The sequence below is a fragment of the Scomber scombrus genome, chromosome 13 (genome assembly GCF_963691925.1).
Source record: "Scomber scombrus chromosome 13, fScoSco1.1, whole genome shotgun sequence".
Lineage (NCBI taxonomy): Eukaryota > Metazoa > Chordata > Actinopteri > Scombriformes > Scombridae > Scomber > Scomber scombrus.
In genome coordinates, this window is record NC_084982.1 from 14,916,076 (window position 1) to 14,938,696 (window position 22,621).

At 38.6% G+C, this 22,621-nt stretch overlaps 1 protein-coding gene across 1 annotated transcript; it reads right to left on the bottom strand.

Annotated features, from left to right (window-relative positions):
* Positions 1-2,443: 2,443 nt before the first annotated feature.
* On the bottom strand, positions 2,444-22,138 carry LOC133992746 (RNA-binding motif, single-stranded-interacting protein 1). Its single transcript, XM_062431464.1, has 13 exons — positions 21,857-22,138; positions 17,409-17,587; positions 15,063-15,121; positions 12,033-12,124; positions 7,799-7,956; positions 6,723-6,802; positions 6,074-6,189; positions 5,042-5,091; positions 4,847-4,934; positions 4,558-4,608; positions 3,849-3,959; positions 3,623-3,703; positions 2,444-3,527 (listed from the first exon to the last, which is right to left on the bottom strand). Exons 1-13 carry the CDS (start codon positions 21,905-21,907, stop codon positions 3,456-3,458), a joined length of 1,188 nt encoding a protein of 395 aa, XP_062287448.1. The 5' UTR covers positions 21,908-22,138; the 3' UTR covers positions 2,444-3,455.
* Between the last annotated feature and the right edge of the window lie 483 nt (positions 22,139-22,621).

The following is a 22,621-nucleotide window of genomic DNA, read 5'->3' on the forward strand; positions in this document are numbered from 1 at the left end:
GTCTGCAGAAAATATCCTTAAACAGTACTGACACAAGGCTGAGCTGAAGTTTAGTTATTATAACTGATGGAATAAAAGACTATAATGGTCTGATAGCAGTGTAATATGGGATATGTTAAGTGTATGCAGAATAGCTTGTCATATGTTTGATTGTTTTGTAATGTACAGTAAAGAGATGCCACATTTTGGAGCATCACAACTGGTAACTTTTAAGCACATGGCAAAACATTTCTATTCCATCTGCGAGGGATAATAATGTCTCATTAATTCACCTGAGTGGATATCTGAAGGTCTTGTAAATGTACAGTTGGTGCAAGGCAAGGGATAGTCACTGTCACATTAATGGGGTATGCTATCTGAAAGAAAAATGACAGCAAAGTGACCTTTGTCAGCTGCTGTGCTGATGGGAGAACTAAACAGATGTTCCTTTTCTTCTTCCATTATTTGAACCTCAGTTTATAGAGAACTCTATTCATGTTTCAACATAATAAAGATAAAAAGTATAGCTAAAAGATTAGATCCTCCTAAAATATAATGTGTTGTGACATTTAGTAAATGTATTCATACCTCTCTTATTGCATCTATTTTGCTTTTGGCAATCATCATCATACATTGAGGAAGACATCATTTTCAAAGAGTTTCAAGAAAGGTACTTAATTAACACATACATATTTCCAAAATCTGATATGGCCAAATTACTTATTAAAGAGCAATTGAAAGTGAGAGACAAACTGAGAGATGGTGCTTGGATTCCAGCCCTCTAAAGCTGCAGCCAGGCTGCAGTGACAACCACATATCATCTTAAAATGTATTCTTCCACTATGAGACAAAACATATTTTGCTAGGGCTACAAAATAATGTATTATGTGGTCTTAATTATACTAAGTTATAAGGGAGATCAGGTTTTTTAAAGAGGTCCTTTTGAAGAGCTTCTCGCCACCAAACACTAGACATACAACACATAGAAAGTTGCAAAATTTAAAATTTTTTATTCAAAAAATGTTGAAGAAATGAACAGAATAAAACTTAGGCAACAATCTACTGAAAAAGAAAAATTCTTTGGCTTTAACAAACACTACAAAACAAAAAATACAGAGGAGAGATTAAACTGTACATACAAGTTACCACTGGCAATTGTGTGGCACAAGTTAAAAAACAAAACAATAAAGTTTCATATAGCTCTATGAAAATCTCTTATTTCCTCAAGCTGTCTGTACAAAAAACTTCATAAATTAGAACTTTTCATATAACTTAATGACTGTTCAACATGATGGTTACTTATATGAGCAGTTTTTTTCTTTGATGCACCTCTGCAACTCTTGACGCAGATACTATGGCACTTGGTTCAGACACAACTAGCAGCATAAACCTCACAAGACAGTATTACTTCTCAGTCTCAGGCATTACACAGAAATCTCAAGTAGAATCCCAACGGCCCTTTACATTTGTTGCACACACTAGCTAACTACAGAGGAAATGCTGCTGTAAGTTTGTCTAGACCCAAGACAAAGCAACAAACATGTTTGTTTTAGGGAGCACAGATCCAGTGAACACTACAACTCTTTATTGTCATTGTTGGTCTTATATCAGCCTCTGGAATCTATGGACATAAAAGCAGCAGCTCTTTGAAACTATGAAACTGAATGTGTGAGTAAAAACATGTTGCTGCCCACCTAATGATTACAATAATACAATATAAAAAAAATAGGTTTGAAGAAAATCAAAAAAGTATTTAAAACAACCTGAAAGGAAACAGCTGTATGTGGCCAGCTCCTGAGCATGGCATTTGGTCTGGAAGGGCGGGCTGGACCTGCTAACCCGACCTAATACAGAGGAGAACGAAAACTCTGAGGTAGATATCTGGTCTGAATGACCACCAGGTCGAATCACAGGAGGACACCTAATCAAAAAGCCTGCTTCAATCCACTATGATAAAAAAACAAGAAAAAGAAATCTGACATTTTTTATTAAAACCACAATTTTTAGCGCTATGTCATATCAGATTAGATTAATATTGTAGCACTGTCCTTTCATAGTTTTAAAAGTATCTTTGTTTTTAACTATTTAACTAAATCATAACTGTAATGTTGCAAACATCTAAGTTTTCTGTAAGTATGAAGTTCATCTGTGGCACATGCTGGATCCAGGCCTTTCTTCATGCTTGTGTGTATCTGTATTGTACTGATACCTATGACAACTGAATGTAAATGTACAAAAAAGGCACACTATCCAAACTGCAATCTAGTTTGCAGAGTCACTTATGTCCAGGTTAAAGAGACAAATGATGCTATTTCCTCAGTGTACTAGCTCACAATCTTTGGTGAGGTGAACTACAATTGAAAGTGCCAACTTTGTTTCCTATCAAAGAGCGAGGTACAATAAAATACACATATTCCCCCCCCCCCCCCCCCCCCCCCCCCCCCCCCAGCTCACTGAACGTTTGCCTAAGTTCTATCACAAGGCTTTGATGACTTTTTTTGCACAATCATAAGTCCATGTGTTCCTGTTTGCTGTTCAAAAAAAGTGGAAAAGACACACCCCATCAAAATAACAATTAACTTCACCCAAAGAAACAACAGCACAACCAACAAAGTACATTTGCCCCACCTCATTCCCCCACCAAGTTCAATTTCAGCTACTCTACAACACCAAGTAATCAAAAAGGCAAGATTCAAAAGGTGATCTTTCAGCGGAACACATTTCAACATCCAGAAACATGAAGGGACTTCTTTCTAAATTAAAATTACATCCAATAAAATCCTAAAATGGGGAGTCAGTACATTCAAATCATTTTTTTCTAAAACTTCTTTTCTTTTCTACTAGTTTTGGGTGGGGAAAAAGCAAAAAACACAGATTTCAGTAAAAGTCCTATGTAGCTCATTTCCATGGCAACAGCTCTAAACACTTTATTGCCGGTTTCTGTGGTGACCTGTGCAGCTACTATATAGAAACTATTAAGGCAAATCTGAATCAGATAGCAAGATCAATCTAAAGCACTAAGAGAAATCACTTTACAAGAAAACAACACTTAACACTTCACCATAGCAACACTCACACAGCAAGCACAAAACATCATTTTCAAAATGTCTGGATAAAAAAAAAAGTCTTCAGACAAAAAAATAAAATAAAATAAAATCTGGAAATATTAACAAAAGACATTTATTATCATGCACTTTGAACAACTAGTCAAATGATTCTTCCTTGTATCCTGTGGCAATCTTTGGTAAAAAATAAACGTTTTCTAGTATGAAAATAAAACTTTTTCAAAACGTTTTCTTTATATAATTCAGATCATTTGATAAACTCAGATCATTTTTTGTAGTTCTTCAAAATTATACCAAAAATAGTCTCACTTAAACGATTGCAGAACCTGTGCAAAACAGTGAAAGATCCTTAGCGTCCATTGCATTTGTAGACATGATTGTTTTAGCTGTTGTCCAAATGTTACATCAGCACTACTTGGTTTGTTGGTAGGAATATGGGGAATGGTTGCTGGATGTGTCCACTTGTGACTGTGCACCATTTTCCTGGAAGTGAGTAAAATAATCAGAAATTAGGTCAAAAATAATGAAAATGAGGGATTTTTACACACATTAGGCTGGATTTCTGTTAATACTCTTACCTCCACAGGAACAGATGTTGTCTGCATGTGTGCATACTGGGGTATATATGCTCCTTGCATAGCTGTGTTGGCGGCCATAAACTGCACAACAAAGAAAAGAGAGTCATGCAGAGAGAACATTCATAATCTACACATTTTACAGTTCAATTAAGCACTTTTAAAGATATTCTTCTCAAATAAGTGTAATGTGTGAACTCGTTTCTCATCCCATGCAGCGTTCTCTCACCGTTCCTGCACCACTCAGGGAGAGGTGACTCATCTGCTGTGCGAGGGGGGCCATCATGGAAGAAGGCTGCAGTGACAAAGATGGGTCCATAGAGGGCGATATCACTGTACCCTGGAAGAAAAGTGTGAGCAGGTGAGAGGGATGAATGCAGACAGTGCCTACACATAGAGAGTAAAGGCTTATTGTTGTGTAAAACAGAGATATTTCTTAAAAATTAGGGAGAATAACGACAATAGAATGAAACGACAGTTACACACACTCACAGAAAATGATTAATCTCACATATCATGGCCACAACAGAAGGTGGAATAGTCACAAGTTGTCTATAAGCATCTTGGCTGGCCTGATGCATCTAGCAGTGTTTTCTCATCTATGCTGGCTCTTTTTCAGAGCAAGAGAGAGGACACTTCTCTCTCAATTCAAACCCATCTGTTATAATCTGTTCGGCATCTGTCATCAAATACACAGCTTTACATAGCCTCTCCGAAACAGTCGTTTTAAAATTCCTCAACACTTGTAAATCCTCAAGGATCAGTGTCACCTTATGTGATAACTAATACTCTTACATATTGTGGTTGTCTGTTTATGGAAACATGTTTAATTTCTTTTACAACCACAGAAGGAAATATTTTGATGAAATAGTAAAAAAAAAAGTGTGTATGACAATGAAGACAGTGATTAAGAGGAGATAAAGAGATTATGGTCTTACTGGGTGCTGCATGATGTAGGGTTGATGGGTCATCCAGGATGGGTTCTGCACCTGTAACATCACACACACGGTCAACATAGTGGCACTGAGCTGGTGCTATTTCCAGAGATCACGTGCCACTGCACTGTAACTAGAACAGCAACAAGTACGAAAGGCCATTGCACCTTTTGGCACGGATTTAACTTGCAAACTGTTCCTGCTTCCTGTTGACAAATGGCTGATAGACATTAAAGCTGTGATACTATGTGTAACACACATACTGCACATTATGGGAAAGAGAGATTCAAACCTGGTATGTTGACATCGGAGACATGTAAGGAGACATGGACGTTTGAGCAATCATCCTGTTTGAAATGCTGTATGCTGTTGGGAAAAATCTGTGCACACAACATAAAGTGTATTGTTATCAAATCAAGTAAATTAAGTGAAATTAAATATATTGACCACAACAGTGTGATCTAATCTGTTGTCCTGAGTGACTCACCCATTTTGCATAGCAGCTGCACTGGGGTCATATGTGAGTGTCATTCCAGCCTGGGGGGGCGAAGAAAGCACAAGTTTGACAACTAAAGTGAAGCATGTGACTCCAACACTTAACCAACACAACTATTTAAATCTGCCATGTGGCTACTGTACTCAAACCTTGAAAGGAATAAAAAAGCAGGAGTAATTCAAAGCGATGGATACGAAACATGGGATTTATTACTTTAGCTTTCATTTCAGTGCTTTTAAAACAATTATGTCAGTGTAAGTGCTTTTGCTTTTGGCCAAGTTGTAACATTTATTACATTCTCTGTTTATCATACAATAATTTAAATCTACAGCTTGGATTGGCATGAAACGTTCTCCTTTGCATTATGAGTCCAAAAGATTAATAATACTAATTAAATGCATTCGAATATGTTTGGTTCTTTAATAAAAGTTGAAGGTACAAATATAAGTAAAAACTTTGGTAAGAGGTTAACTACATAAGAAATATCCAATTACAAAGAGGTGATTTCTATTACTTGTGCTGCTAACAAGTCTCCATCTTGTAAATAGTGTTAATGTCGACATACCAAATCGTTATAATTACTGGTCAACTCAGATTTTTCAGAAAGCTCTGATATATCAGACTTGGTGCCTAATAATACATAAGTCCCTGACAAATGAGCAGAGATGGACGCCTCACATCAGCCAAAGTCTGTTATTCAATGTAATTAAACCCAAATGGATATAATGTTATGCACTATATTTTATACCCTCACAACCAACTCACTTATCATACAACACAGGATCTATATAGAAATTGCTAAAACTGGTGTCATATCATAAACCTATAAGGTCATTGCAACACAAGTCCTGTGTTTCTAGGGTAAGAAAAAGTGAGTAGAGAACATTTTAAGATGGGAATACAGAATGGTTAAAAAAAACTTCATTGGGTTAGGGGTTGGGAATCAGCAGCCCCCCCCCCACTTGTTTCCCATCAGCCACTCAGACCTCTCACGTCATCCTGTGGGAGGGAGGAACCACTTACCAGTCTGGAGTCACCATCCCTCGCCCAAGCGCGACCATTGTGAGCAAATTTATTTTGACTTTGTCTCTTTTTCTGCCCACCATCAGCAAACTTGCACAGCAAAGGTTCAAGGGGTGCTAAAGAGAGAAATAGAGAGAGAATGAAATAAAAGGTTTGTCCTACACACACAGTCTTGTCCTGCTTGCTCTGCAGTCATTCACTCCCTAAAGCCTGGGAGTTCACATTCACCAGCCAGCCTGAGAACACAGACATCTAATTTGGCAGCTGTGGAGCTGTAATCCCCTCCCCTTCCTAAAGGAGGCAAGGCCAGAAGAGACTATTTATGTCTAATAATCCAATTAAAAAGCTTAGAGTGGGAGTGGAAGCTACACAAAGCAGCTCTCTCGTTCTCTTTTTCTTTGTCTGTGCTCTGCCACTTAGGGAGTGTATATGAGCTCTTTACCAGCAGACTCACAGGCTCCTGTTGGAAGCATGAATCAGCTGCCTGGACACGTCATTGTCTATTAATACTGTGCACATTACAGCCAGTGCTCATTATAAAACAAATCCTGTTCTTTTCTTTCACACACCCTTTTAAAGGCTTGGCTGTTAAACAATATGTCTGCAGTACATACCTGCTACTATAAGATAAATATACAGTATATCTTACCTGGAACACCTGCTGGCATCTTAATAAACTTTCCATTGAAGTGAGAAATGACTGCATCACATTTTTCAGTGGACTCCATCCTGAAGTTATAAGACATAAGAAGATCATTATTACATCAGCAGGGGGGTGAACAGGTGCTTTCCAAGAACTGCTTCCTTTGTGGGTGGGTGGAAGATTCAAAGTAAAAGATTTTGATCTCAATCTTTGAGTCTGCAAGCCAGAGGTGTGCATATATGTTGTGGAATCAACTTGTGCAGCCCATATGGGCCACGCAGACCTATAAGTATACACACCCACTCACACCCCCCACACAAACATTCCTATGATGCATTGGGATATTTTTGTTCCATCATTCAAGACCCTGGCCTTGCCTTTCAGGTATTTCAGTCAAAAGTCAGGTTATGCAAGTATGGCTGGCAGACGCTAGCACTACCATTATGTCACCCAGTCATCATGAAACTATTTTTAAAGGAGTTTCCATTTGTCCACACATGAACTGTTCTTTCTGACTGCTTATCAACAACGTAGCTATGTTTTTTAGGTATTAATTTTAGACATGAAACTAATTCTGCATTGAACTGCAAGGGCATTTTTAGATGAGAAATCAACTGTATTTTTAATCTTTTTGAGGTGTTACATGTATGGTTATATTTTTAAAGGTAATTGGTGCTATTGAATGGTAGCCTTGACCTCAATCCTCTCATATTGTTCTGTCAAAATTAATGTCACATTTCCCCTAGACTTGGTTGCCTAATGTTGTGAAGAGGATATTGCTACTTGTCTCCCTTCAACATCCGTGGCATTACTTCCATTTCACTGGTCAAACAGTGGTCAGTTCCTGTTTACTGGTGTATAAGGGGTCTCTTTCAGCTCTTTTCAGCTTTCAGCACAATCTGACAGATTTCCTTACAAATCTGATATGATGGCACACAATGCAAAATGTTAGTTAGAGACCAAAAGAGGCTGCCAGTTGTCTCAGTTGGAAACTTTTTATTTAGCTTCATCATGCTGACTCTCATAGTGAAGATTTATTGATGCTAAAATGCTATATGTAACAGCAGTAAAGTGCATCTGACCTGGCAAAGCCCACTCCTCTACTGGCTCCACTGGAGTCCCTCAGGATACGTGTGGATATGACCTGGCCGAAATGCTTTAGCATGTTCTCCAGCTCCTGCTCATCCATAGACAGAGGCAAGTTGGAGATGTACAAGTTTGTCGGGTCTTGTTCTTGTTGCTGTACAGTGGAAAGAGAGAGATAGAAGAAGCCAGTGGTAATGTAATACGTACGTGATTGCTTTAAACACAACTGGAAACATACACACATTCCTTTGTTCATTACATTCAAACTGGCTTAAGCAGCATGTAATGTAGGAGGAAGAGAGAAGTTTAATTGCAATTCCGCACACAGTAATTAATCCCTGTGAGTGGCTAAACACTTTATAGACTTCTAATACAGAATTTAGTGATATGGTTATTGTGTCTCTGCTTATCTCTACTTCTTCTTCCTTCTGCTTTTAGTCTTAGGTAATAAAGGGAACAGTGATAAATAGAGATTTACATGCAGCCCACAGCGGCTTAAGACTCACATCAGCTGATTTCTTTCTGTATTTTAATAGTATCAGCAGAAACATAAGACCCAGCTACGAGTCCCTGGAGAGCAGCCTCTCACCATTAATATTCATCAGCCTTGTGTTGCATTCAGGGGTAGATTTGATTACTAAAGTAATACACTGACAAAAAAAACAACATTTCTAAATTAGTGGGCAATGAATAAGCGGCTTGTGCGGCAACAAAACCAAGGGAAGGTGGTCAGTCAGAGGACTTGTTTTGTTTCTGAAAACAGATGTAAGGAAAGATGAGAGGATGGAGTGAGGTGTGCACCATCACTTGAGAGATATATTTAAAATGAGGAAAAGCTCATTAAATGCAGAGACAGAAGTATGGCAGCGAGATAAGACATCTGTTTGTGTGCTGAATGGGGTCGCCACCCATCAGTCAGTCATTAACTGTGACTAATGCACGCTTGAGGATGTAGAGCTAATGAAGAGAGGTGCAGGCGATGGAGGGGTTTGCCTTGCTCACGGAGAGTGAAAGGATAGAAATGCTGTATAAAAATTATGTTATCTACTGCAGAGATTCTGTCCTTTGGCCATTTGACAAACAATCCTGATCATGGTAGAGGATGTGCAAATGGAAGGTGCAATTCCTATTCCGTATATTCTTATATATTTTCATTAAGCATGAACACTCTCCTTCATGTCACAAACTTGATCACAACCCGGTAGATGCCAAGTACAACCTCCTCTTTTGACCACTGAGCAGCTCCACTGGAGCAGTCGGCTGTTCAGTGTCTGCCTGAATAACACTACAACAGCGGTGATGAGGTAAGGGCATGTGCTGCTCTTTCACTTCTCCCAGTCAGAGTTATCTTCCTCATACAGGACTTTCAGATCAGAGGAAACAATATAAAACAATGCTGTTCCCCTATAAATGTATTCTACATTGCCTGATAAAACTATACTATGTATAATAATTATGATACATTGTTTTGTCTCTGTTAATAACATCTTTTAAAAGAGACTTCCTCATATGTATCCAGAATAAAAGTAAACACAGAGTCAACTATCACAAGACATACATTGAAATAACAAATGATTTAAAAAAGGGAACTCTTGAATGCTTTTGATAATGACGGAAAGCTTGTGGAAGGGAGCCTGGAAGCATTTTTTTAAGACAAAAAAAAAAAAAAACAGGAAAAAAGGACCTTTGTCAGAGAGTCCATTAAGCCCAAACAAGCTTTGGTAATAGTGAGAATAAAGCTGGACTGAAAGGCTCACACTTCATAATAGCATTTACCTTCCACAATACAAAGATTAAACCTGGGCATGCCCCTCAAAGCTGCTCTATTTTAATTAAAAAGTAAAATGGGTGCACAGAGGCATGTCAAGGAGCTCCACAGATCCCCAGACAGGGAAATGAGGCCAAGGGTTCTTGCTCAGTGCTGTGTGGGAACTAATTTCCCCTGACTGGTTCCTGTTACCATAACAACACATGAGTATTTACTTCCTTTTCTGATGTCAGAGTCAATGCAGATGTCTAAGTGCTTGTAATAAAGTCCTACTTTAAAACTCTTCATCTGAAAAGCTTCTACATTGTGAACAAATAAAGCCATGTATGTACGTAGTGTATTGAAACTGTAAATTACTATCTATCCAACTTACACTGTGCAACAATACCAACTTCTACTATAACTACTATTATAGTCTAACTTGTCTGGTGAAGAAAGACGTGTTAATTTTAAGTAAAAGACACTAAGGGCCTGATTTACTAAGATCGCAAATAGTGGGTACTAAATTGAGTGCACAGTGCAATAGATTCCGCGTCTCGTTTGCATGCGTTTGGCCGGTGATCTACTAAGAATAACTGCGTAAATGAAAACAGGTGCAACAGGGTGGAGACAGCAGTATTAAAATGAAGGTTTTGCGTGTCTGAATGGAGAGTTTGGACGAGCAGAAAGCCCGCAAGCGCAAAATGAAATTTTATCAGGTTCTAGTGGAAGAGGTTAACAAATATATTGAGTTATAACACAAACAAATATTACCAGAAAAAACGACATATGGGAGAGTATTTGGGACGAAGTCAATGCTGTTAGTAAAACCAAAAATATTCCACTCCAAAATTATTAACACAGGTGGAAAAACTCCGCCCTGTGCGTATTCTGTCATTGTGCCTTCGTCTCCTCCTCTCTACATTAACAGACGTCATCTATGCGCAGTGCGCAGCCGGTTAATACCTGCCCTTCAAAAGGTATTATTTATAGACGCAGTTAGCGTCAGAAAAAATACCTTCAGGTTTGGTAAACCACAATGCGCGTGCTAAATAACATATTTGCATTTTCTCCTCCCTGTATTTTGCACACTGGGGTTGAAACGCTCCATATAACATATTGATTATGGCAAACGTACTAAATGGACAGCGCGTACTGTCTTGCACAGTTGAAAGACGCAAGCCTCAGTGCGCTTGCGCAATTTTTGCGGGTGATGTCAAATTTGCACACGTTTTTACACACGCAAACCTTTAGTAAATCAGGCCCTAAAAGTATTAAGGGTGCTTTGGAAGGGGACAGAAATACTAGACTAGGCTTCTGGTCAGTCTTAGCTGCACACTCTCATGGTGGATACCTTTTCCTATATGTCATCCTGCTGTCAGCACACTGCATCACTAGTTTCTACACCCTATAGTCTGACTATTGGAGCCTTTCATGTCTGAAACCCTTCTAATACCTGTCTGGGAGCTGTCAGATGACAACCTTTGGGAATCATCACAGATGTATACGCATGCAAACACATGCAGGAAAACACATACATGTACATTGTAAACCATATATGTGCGCATGAGCATATTACCAAATGCACTGCGACATTGAGGGCAAACTGACCTTCTTGGAAATGAAAAGAAAGGGAGAGGGAGAGAAAGAGAGAGATTGAGCATCACAATCTGTGAAACTGCACATCTTCTCTGTTTGTGTCATTGGCAGGTCTAAAAAACTGGTGGAGCAGGCAGCATATTGATATTAAAATGGCTGATGAAGGGCGTGTCTATATCTATTTGTGGTTATTGTGTGAGAGGAAATAAGGCTCCTGTAATATTTAGTTATAAATGTGTCCGTATTTAAAATAAAATCATTTTTACATAACTGATACAGTGTAGCTCTAGATGTTTTTGTGCACTCACTCTTTGCCAATGACATTTAAGTTAATTCATGTTTCCTTTCCATTGCAACCTCCCTTGTTACTTATTCTATTATGCCTATTCACAGGCAGAGAATGAGTAAACTGATACAAATTGCATGAAGTAGACAAAGCACAATACATAATCAACCAGTGCTTACATATCTTCATATAATAAGGAAAGAAATACACCTTGCAAACACACACAAATTGTGACTGCAGGCACCTGTTTGATACAAAACACTGTGTTACATACAGTATAAGCCAGAAAACTAGGGGAAAGTACCTTAGTAAATATGGGCCTGAAAGCCTAAAAGCAAACAGAGTTAAATACACATGCATGCACAGACATTCACAGGCTGTTTTCATATTTTCTACCGTACATTCTTCACTCATGAATCCACACAGTACGGACCAAGTGTTGGGGGATATACACCCTACAGTCAAGGATTCCTGCCCTGCTAGTTAATACCACAAGGATTAGGTTCAAGTTGCCTGACTGGCCAGATGGAGGGGTAACAGTGTTACTGGGTGTGTTGTGTGGATGAGATATCAGGATTAGATTGTAATGAATCCTCACCTTTGCCATCTGAGCTTGGACACCAGTGGTCTTTAGGGCAGCCACCGCTTTCTGAGCTGCGGCAGGGCTGTCAAAGTCCACAAAGCCATATCCTGAGGAGAAAAGCGGGACAGTTAGGACAATGTACTATAGCCAACACAAATAATGACAGAGCCACCATGTTAAGTGAGCTGCCCTATGCCACTCTGGATGGATGGTGTAGGTTTGTTTGTTCATTGGTCGGTAGAATTTGTTACAAAAACAAAGCATGACATACCATTTGTTGGTGAGTAGTTGCACAGTATGTATGTATACAGTATACACGTGTATTATGTAGGTCTATGAATGTACGTGTGCTTTTGTGTGTGTGGAAGTAAAGTCAAAAAAGCGCTGAGGATGCAGATACCAGAGTGACATTCATGGCTCAGGTCAGCTCTTTGTTCTGGGGGGTACAAACAGGGTGAACCCATAGTCCCTGGCCTTTACTGAGGCTGCTATATTTAACCTATTCAAACTAAATAATGGTGAGTGTCAGGGCTCTTTCAGCTGTGAAATCGGTCTCACAGGTACTACAATTTTTGCGTAAATCATTCTTATAGTTATAACGAGTGTTTGATACTTTTCTGTAATGACATGAAACCATTAGCCTAAGTCAAATGAAGAATTTTGTGAAAGTCAAAGTTCTATTTAAAATTCAGTTAGACCTTTACAAGGTCTTAGAAAGTGTCCCCTTTCACTGAAGGCCTTCGCGCAACTGGCATCTGAATAATCCAGAGGACAGTGACAAAGCATTCTCTTAATCCCATCAGCACTGGAGAGAATCAGTGAGTCCATCTTTAGTCAAGTGAGCAGTTTACTAGAACTGGAACAAGACTGACAGTAACTCAACAGAAAAAGGAGGAGTCTGGTGCTTCTTCCCAGGAACCACCCACAGCAGTGTGAGTGACACACCAACAGACGAGGGCTGAGGTTTAAAATAACATGAGCTTGGTGCAGGCCCGCCATGTGTCTTGCTCGTGCCTCGGACAAGATGATCTCCAAAGCCAGCCCTACCAAGTCCCGCCTGCGCACAGGTCACTGACTGGCCATAAGGCTGCATTCACACCAAATCTGGCAATGCGGAAAAAATGACTCAAAAATGAGTCCTCTCATTCTTTTTGGTGGCCAATACATGGCCAACATATAGCTGGCAATCAGACGAAGGATGCCCATGGGAGGAAGAACCTTGTTTACCATGCAGCAGAGCTGTACAACCCTGTGATTAGGGACTGGACATTTCTCTTCATTTGATAACATTAAAAATAAAATTAGGCTTTGCTGTCAGCTTCCCGACTCATTTAAAAAAACATTAAATTTAAATTAATTTTAGAGTGAACAACCCGGTCTCACAATCTGCATACAAATACTACGACTTCACATTTTCACATTGAATGCAGGTGATATGCCAATTTAATGCAGCATTTTTAACCTTTTTGCATGTCATTTTATGCCATTGGTTAGGTTTAGGGGGAAAAAAACCCCAACTTAGTTAAGGTTAGGGAAAGGTCATGGATGGAACTGGATTAAAATAGTAAAATGCGGTAAAAATATCCAGACCCAAAAATCTTAAGCTAAAATGACCAACACACCAGTAAAGATGTCTGGTTGGTGGTTTCTAAAAGTGCTCTCCTGCTGCTTTTGTAACTTTTTGCCAACCAATTATCTAGCCATCCACCACAACGACTACCCCCAGATAAGCCAAATATGACCCTATAAAATAAAGTCATGTTTTAATAATGTCACTTTGGGAATGATTGGCGCATCAAGTGCACACAAAATTGGACTTTGGTCCACGTAATTTGAAAGTGCAAAGTCATGTTACTTTTACGCAATTTGAAAAGATTGAGCTGGAGTGAATGGAGAGAGGGAGTGGCATAGTGAGAATGAAGCAGTGAATCAGAGAAATAAAGTGGTTATATTCTAAAGCACAAATAAACACACCCACACCTCCGCACAACCCTGCTGGAAGGTGCCGCATTGACAGATTGGCTAACATAGGCTAACTGAAAGTTGAGCCCTATCATCAAAATTCAATAATGTTAGTGACATGCTATCATTCCCAACATTAATGCTTTGAAGTTGTCCATGGAAACCTGATAACATACTTATTTAATTATCTGAACATGATCTACATCAGTTTTAAATGAAAAAAAACCTAAACATATTCAGACCTTAAACAATCCAAACAAACGCCCACAGACATAACTATCACACACATAAACCAATATATAAATCATTGTTAAAAAACCCACCATTGTAATTTCAGTGACCACAGTCAATCTTTCAAATGTAAATGCGTAAAACAGGCACTGGTTGAGTTATATATGTCCATAGACTACCCATGTACAGTCTTATTACTGAGCAAGAATGGCATGCAATGAATGAATGAATGACACCCAGTGTACTAACCGTTTCTTTACTGCACAAGAAAACCATGTCCAAATAATCTCATTAGTCCAGTGTCTACTACTGTTGGTGCAGTATGTTTAGAGTTTAACTCCAAATTTTCTTTATAGCAAAGTCATTTATGATATCTGTGTCCAGTTTCCGAACAAGTTCATTTTCCATTTCTCTCTTCTTTGCTAATTACCTGACTTTTGACAACTGGTCATTTTGAAAGTTTACTGGAGGGGAGGAGGAGTTAAACTTTTGACCTCACAGTAGCATGACAGACCAAACCATTTTTTACATTTTATGGTGGGAAAGTAAAAAAGTTTTTGACCACTATTTAAAGGAAAATTAGGAAGAAAACGGCGGACTGTTTGGAGGCAGCTTTAAGCAGCCTGGCTGTCTGTTTCCTGACTTGCCTGGATAAACTGAGACAACTGCATAGCTGCTGAATGACTTGATGTTTAGATAGAATTCACACATTGGATGACTACCAATTTTGTGTGAGTGTGTAGAAGTAACAAAACACAGTCCTGCAGGGCAGTTCATGAGATTTCTTTATACTTAACGAAAAGACAGCGAAAGCGGGGGCTGTGTTGGAAAGAGACAAACAGCTTGACACACCTTTACATTTGTTTGTTGTCTTGTCCATGATGGCTTTTGTTGATACAATTTTGCCATACCTAGAGGAGAAGAAGAAAGACGAGGTTTTGTTAGCTGGATTACATACCAGTCAGTGCTGGTTAAAGAACACACAAAGGGGGGGGGTTGAGCAACTATCTATGACATCACTGTGAAAGTATGAGAAACAGGAAGTGGTTTCCATGTGGTGCCGAAAATCCCCACTGTGTGGGTGCAAACTTAGACAGTCCGTTTCTCTTCAGCCAAACAAAAAACAGAGTTTCAAACATTATACAGAGCAACCAAAGTCTATTATTATTAACCGGGTCACTTTGGTACATTTTTTGGTAAGGCAGAAACAAACACTCTCTTTGTATGGGGAGTAATCTGTATGTAAAGTTACATTCATGTAACTTACTTTGTATATAAAAGTTCTGTCATACTAATTATTGTTTCCATGTCATATTTAGGAACATTGTGGAATTGTTTCCATCTTTGATGGGACAAGTTAGTCACAAATGACTTATATACAAACCACAGAACAGAGATTATGACATTCAAAAATCTGGTCTGGTTCATCGTCATGGTTTCAAACACAATCATGGCATGCATGCAGACCACAGGACAGTGCTGGTGGCAAAATCCAAACATGTTTTACTTTAAAGAGACTTTATTGAGGTGAACAGATTTAGTTGTTTTGTGTCAATAGCTCCTTTTACTTCTTTAAATGTGTTTTTTGGTTCTGATTTTAAAATATTGCTTTATAAAATATGTAAACTCTCATATAAACATACTGTTTATGTTTCACTTCTCCATCAAACTAAATCATCAAACTGTCTTCTTGTTTAGAAGAGGCTCACCTTTGTAGTCCTCCACACATCCGGTTGGCTTTTGCTTGGACGCAAAGTTCTTCATAATATAAATAAAAATATAATTATTTTCACCAACTTAGTCATATAGATGTATTCTATGACTGCTTGTTGATCCCTGCATGTAATTTTCAATCTGGGAAATAGTTTATACATTAAATAGTTTTTTATTCCCTCTAAAGTGAACGCAAAATCTTCAAAAATGGGAGTAATTTTATGTAGACGGGCTTCTACAGTGTGACCTATATAATCTACAATGACAGTGATACAAACCCTGATGTACCCTGCAGTCAAATAGGAGGATATTTTAGCCAGGGATTAGGCTAAATGCTAAACTGGGTGAGAGGGCAAAACCCTCTGACCTTACTTTATCTGAACTCTAATCTCAAGTCATGTGCGGCTGCAGCAGTTTTGCTCTTACAGTACCATCAAAAGTGTTGTACATAGTCAGGATATAAAACCTATACATATTATTACAGTGCAATAAAACGTATCGACTTGCTACATAAAGTCTTACTTAATAAGGTTTTGGATTATTCTGTGTGAACCTGTGAGAGAATCTATATGCCCACAGATTTACAAATGCTGAAGTGATAAAATAGCACATCTAGTGGGACTACTCTCACATCTGTAGTGTAAAGTGCTATACTGTATTTAGGTCAGAAGAGAGAACGCTTTAATATGAAGTTCTCCCTTTTGAGGATCAGTCCATATCTGAAATCTAAAAATGATAAATATCCACATTGAAAATCATCCTCACGTCTCAATGATTTTTCCCTTTTTGAGTCTTGCTCTTTATCAACCTAAATCTTCAATAAAATAAAGGTGTATGTCACTGCTGAGGCTGTGTTTATTGTGCAATATAGCTCTAAACAGCAAATGAATTAATTGAAAGCTTTGTGTTGGCAAGTTAGTATCACATTGTGAAGACAGGGCTTCAGAAAAATCATAAAATCTCTGAGGCTCCAGGGTGGTCTCTCTTCTTGTCAAATATAAAGCATTCAGCGCACAAAGGCAACTGTGGATGAGCCCAGCGCTGACAGGCTCCCTCCTTTATCCACACACATGATATATGAAATCTGCACTTCTTGTGCCCCATGTGCTGTAAAGTAGCTCATCCTCTATCCTCTGTTCTTGTGTGGTCCTCAAGATTATATTTTATTTCATATTCAAATGAGGCCTGCAACATTACTGTATTCATTATAATCTAAAATACATAGGTTTCTCATCATGCTTTCTGTATGGATTCAAAACAAGTCTATATTTTGTAAAGAGCTAACTTAATCTTAATCTTAAAACATATTTTAACAAATATGTCCAAATGCACTTATCTTACCTTCTACATTTTTTTGCATTTTACCAACTATATGTCAATAAGTGGCTGCTGCTGCAAATTGAAACTAGACTCTGAAACTAAGTAGGCACAACAATCAATGGCTGATCAATAGCAGATAATGATGAGAGGAAGTGTGGGACTCACGGCTGACAGAGCTTGACCAGGTCATGGTCTGTGGTTGAAGGGGACAGCCCTCGGATGTAGAGGTTTGTTTTGCTGAGCTGCTCCCATCCTGCAGTACTGCTGCTGCTGCTGTTGTTGGTGCTGCTGTTGGTACTTGGGCTGGGTGGAGCCATGGGGTGTGATGATACGGTAACAGGTGGCTGGAGTAGAGAAGGAAACACAGCAAACCTAAGTTGAAGGGTCAAATTCAAGCTGGGGGGTCACTGAATAATCATCCCTCCACATAATTGTATTGTGCCAAATTTACCATAACAAGATATCAACATCACTTAAAATTCTCATGTCTGAATGAATGATAACAAATCTGAATTTTCCAAAAATGTACTTAAGATCCTCAGAACATTTTAATATTATAATATTTGGCTCTAAATAATGAACCTATCTTTTTGCCATGCAAATACATTAAATACATTAAGAATATTCAAACAACTGAGCAGCAGTGTTTCAATGCCTACTCTGTGTTGTTACAAGTGCACTCTTTTGCACCTGTGTCAACACCCAACTGTGACGTCACAGTGTACTGACACACCCTGGAGTATACATCATTGCTGTAAAGCGAGAAAGGGAGGTCAGCCAGAACAAGATTTTCAGGGAGTGATATAACCTGCAACGGTTTTTTGATATTTAAAAGAAATCGAAACACAAAGTAAACACTGCACTGACATTTTGTCATCCAGCAGATACAAATAAACATTAACATTTATTCTATTATCATTTAAGGGACCAGATGAATTTAAGTCCAACATTCACTCTCCACCAGCTCCAGAGGTAAATGTATGGCTCTTTAGCTGCTAAATGCTACACTATGTTAACCTGCTGGTCACTAGCTTTGTCTGTCTGCTGTTTGCAGCTGAGCAGGTTGAGTACAGTGGGTTTTTTAAGCTTTTTTTTTGCTGAACAGCTGCCTGCTATTGAGGCTGATGAAAGTAGTGAGAGTGAACCAAAACAGTAAAGCTGTGGACCGTAAAAACCAGAACAATGACTTACAAGACACTGCAGTGCTCCGCAGAGCTGAGTGAAACCACAGTAGTTTCATTATTTGTTGGTTAACTAATGACTACTTTCACATGCACAAAGTCATTTATTCCATTTTTAAAATGAAATATTGATTAGTGGCTTTAAGTAAGCCTGATTGTCTAAGTCATGACAAAACAATAACTTGCTGTAAAGACAAAACATAATATGATCCCACTCTGTGAATTAGTTCATATTTTATTATCTGAGAGTCTGAAGATGTGCATTAAAATGTAGAAGTCACTATAATACAGTCACATATAAGGGGGGGGGGGGGAATAAACTGTCTGATACTCTATCACTTGTATCATGCAGGTTTTTGTCTGGTGTGAAAATTAATGTTTGACAGAGCAGTGATGTATTTCTGCAGAGCAATCTCCATCGGAACTTTGCAGTCAGCAAAAAACAGGTCCACAGGGGCCTGTAGGTCTAACATCAGTGTCACACCGATGTCACACTTCCGCAGGGTGTCGAATAAGCTATTCGCAGGTCAACATAAACAGTCATTTCTGCTGTACTGCCAGACCTTTTAACCTTAACGCTCTAATTAATGGGTAGCTTTATTATTATGTTCAAAATGATTTCAAGGACTGCAAATATGAATGTGTGAATATGTGTCAAGATTAGTCTAGAAAAAATAAGAGATTACTTTTTTTTTTGCTCTGATATAAATCACAATGAAACAACTGGCACTGTTATTTTCAGATGCTAGAGGGTCTGTCCAAGAAAGCAAGAAAAAAAGTTGAAAGTCTTTGGTGATTGAGCAACTTCTTGCTTTATGTTTACACAGATACAGATGTCCCGGTCTGCAGACAGCTATCTGCCTTCAGGGATTTGTCTTCTTCTTTAGTATCTGACACTGATTATCCCCCACAACCCCCTTCTCTGAGGAATCTCAAGCTGAGAGGAAGCTGATGGAATCCCAAGCATGAAGTGGTGACAGGACTGAACAACCCAAGTCTGGACTTCAGTCTAGAGGATCTTCTCTTGTGAGCGACTGCTTGACCGGCTCACATGCCTTCACTGTGAAACCACTTTGACCTACTGTTCTGCATCCGACTGGTGTCAAAAGTCCTAATTTCCCCCAAACTCTCAACAGTTAACTGCCCTCCTCAACGTGGTCTGTGTCAAGTCGTCAAAATTATAAATATGCTTTCACTGGCCGATGCAAACAAAGTTGTGGGGGATTATCCAGGGAGATGTCATGAGACTGAGGTATATGTTAATGCTCTTCAGTAACTGCAGCAATAAACTGCTGTTGCTACATGAATAGAAGACAAAAGAGTAGTCCCAAAATGTTTCACAATTATTCATTAACTCACCAAAAAAAACAACAAATCCTAGCCCCCATTCACAAACAGCATAACCTTGGCTAAATGTTTCCTGATTTTTGTTAGGCTGTTTGCAAGAAATATAAATCAAGATTAGATGAATATTCATGGAAAAAATGTACATTAACATTAGTTACAAAATCTGCCATCACAATGTATTTCTCAGAATCTCAAAAGAGCAATTATTATCTCTGCCAGCCATAAGCCTGGAGGGGATCATGCGTTTGGTTGTGTGTGTGTGTGTGTGTGTGTGTGTGTGTGTGTGTGTGTGTGTGTGTGTGTCCACAGCTAATCTCGCGTACAATTGGACCCATCAGCCTAATATTTTTGGTGCACATTGACTGTATGCTCAAAGCTGTCTCATGTTTACAGTGATTCTCAATTCTTTAAAAACCTATTTTACAATGCCATTCCTTATGAGCCTATCCTAAAGCTTAGACTTTTGTCTTTACAGCAGTCCTCACCATTCTACGATATGTTTTATGACATAGCAAAACACATTTTCGGCAATCGGCTAGACAACAAACAAGGCTTACCTAGTCTACTGCAGGCCATGTTTTGGCCTTTGTCATGGCTCCACAACTGACATCCATAGAAAGGTTTGGTCTCACCTTGAACTGGAGTATGTTATGATCCACTAAAGTTAGGCCCAATACGGCATGAATAAATCCCTCTTACTGTTATCTTCACAACCATCTTGACTATGCAGACCTGGTGGAGATCTGCACTCTACTGAGTGCACTCTTCTAGTTCTTTTATAAAGCAGAATAAAGAGGTTTTCAAATGAATTTTCATTAACAATACATGAATAATGCAAAAGACTGTGAGCAAAAGACTATAAAATATATATCAATGCAATATATAATATATATATTTGCTGTAATATATATCTATATTATATAGATATCTATGGAATAAAGGCCTTAAAATAAAAAAAGTTCCATGATACCTGTAGTTCAATTTAAACCTTTGCCATACACTGTCATCACAGTATTAAATGCATTTGTGTACTGTAGATATGTTAAATAACCTGCCAAATAACTTGTATAACTTTGATATGTTACAATATCATATGACTTTTACTTAAAAAAGTAACTGTTACAAACACTCCAGTTATGGTTTATAACATGTTCCAACATATAAGGAGAGACCGTCTTTAAAGAGAATCCCTGCCACAGAGTCTTAGCTTCAGGTGAGCACAACTTCCCTTTTCTGTGGGATTGGTAGTAAATTTTAGTTTCATGCATACGCCCGACTACTCTGATGCAGGACTGTGAGAGTGATGGGGAGAGGACGGCATCTTATCAGCCAGCCCCAGACCAGCTGAGCCTGTCATATCCGAGCTGGAAATACACAGGGCTTCCAGTAACAGGCCTCGCCCATGGAGCTCTAGCCACAGGATAACAGCATGAACTTGAGTAAATATTCAAACCTTTTGACTAAAGGGAGGTTTTAAAAGAAAAATCCATATTTAACTGGGACAAAGTGAGCACATCAATGGACAATTAAGTCATATATACTGTATCATTCTGTAAAATACAGAGAAACTTATGTCTGCAAACATACAGAGTATCACCCAAGTAGTTTGATGAAAGCATACCAAAATATTCACCAGTCCAAATCAAGCAAAAATCTATTAATGGTTGACAAGTGTCTGTTTCTGTGAAATTATATTGATGAAATTATGACCATATGTAATAAACATAACCATAAATTAATTAAAGTGCTATTGGAAGAGGTTAGCATAACTATTCATGTATTTGGCCAATACAACCATAACAAAAAGCATCAACTGTTATCATAGGCCTGTATCTATATTCTCATAATGCACATACAGTAAGAGGCCCATATGGATCACACACACACAGGAACACAACACTGCAAATTTCAGATGAAACAAGTGAACGACAGTACAGTTTTCTATTTGTTAGAAAGTCGGACACATTTAAGTTTATTTAGAAAGTGAGCTGTTGTCAAAAAAACCTGTTTTGTGACTAAAGTAAAGTCAGGTATGAGGTCAACACCTCTTCCGACTGGTCTTTGGTTAAATATTAGCGTATTTACCTGTTTGCGATACGGAGTCCTTAGTGAATTTCCAGAATTAGCAAAAATCATCCTCAGTTCGAGTAGGGAGGGTAGTTTTTTTTTTTTTTTTTTTTTTAAATCAGGCTACAAATGTCTAACGAAAAACATCAAACTCCGCGTTTAAGTAGAAAATGAGTTGATATCTCCTGCTACTCCACTAGAGGACACCCAAATAGGACTCTACACATATTATCTGTATACATAGCCTTATTGTCGTCGACTATCCGGCAACAGACACCTCCGTAAATTGTCCCAACTTCGATTGCCCAGCCCAGTTTATTTGACTGGCTTCATTGATTTGCAGGCAGCGCTGCGCAGGACAGACGCTGCTACGGCGGAAGAAACCAAAAAGCCTCTTAGTGTAGGGGGAGGGCTTTGAACAACACTGCCAAAATAAATAATAGCCTTTCCGTTTTTGTCGTAGTTAAGATTCGTAGAAGACCATCTGCATATTTAAAAACATACCCCGGTATTTACAACTATATATATATTGTCTTTGTTATCAAGGCTCACAGTACTGAGCCAGTGTTGTCCCCCTCTGTTGTTGTTTGTGTATTGCAGGGTGCATACCTTACATTCCGCCGTGCGGCTGGTCCTGCTGGCTGTAATAAGTTGGTTTCAGTGTATGTTTTCAATTTAGCAACAAACTGGCGATATAATCAGAAGAAGGGGCATGTAAAATCACGCTCTGTGCTTCGACATAATGATAGTTGTTAATGGAATTGAAGGATTCAACTGGAGGTA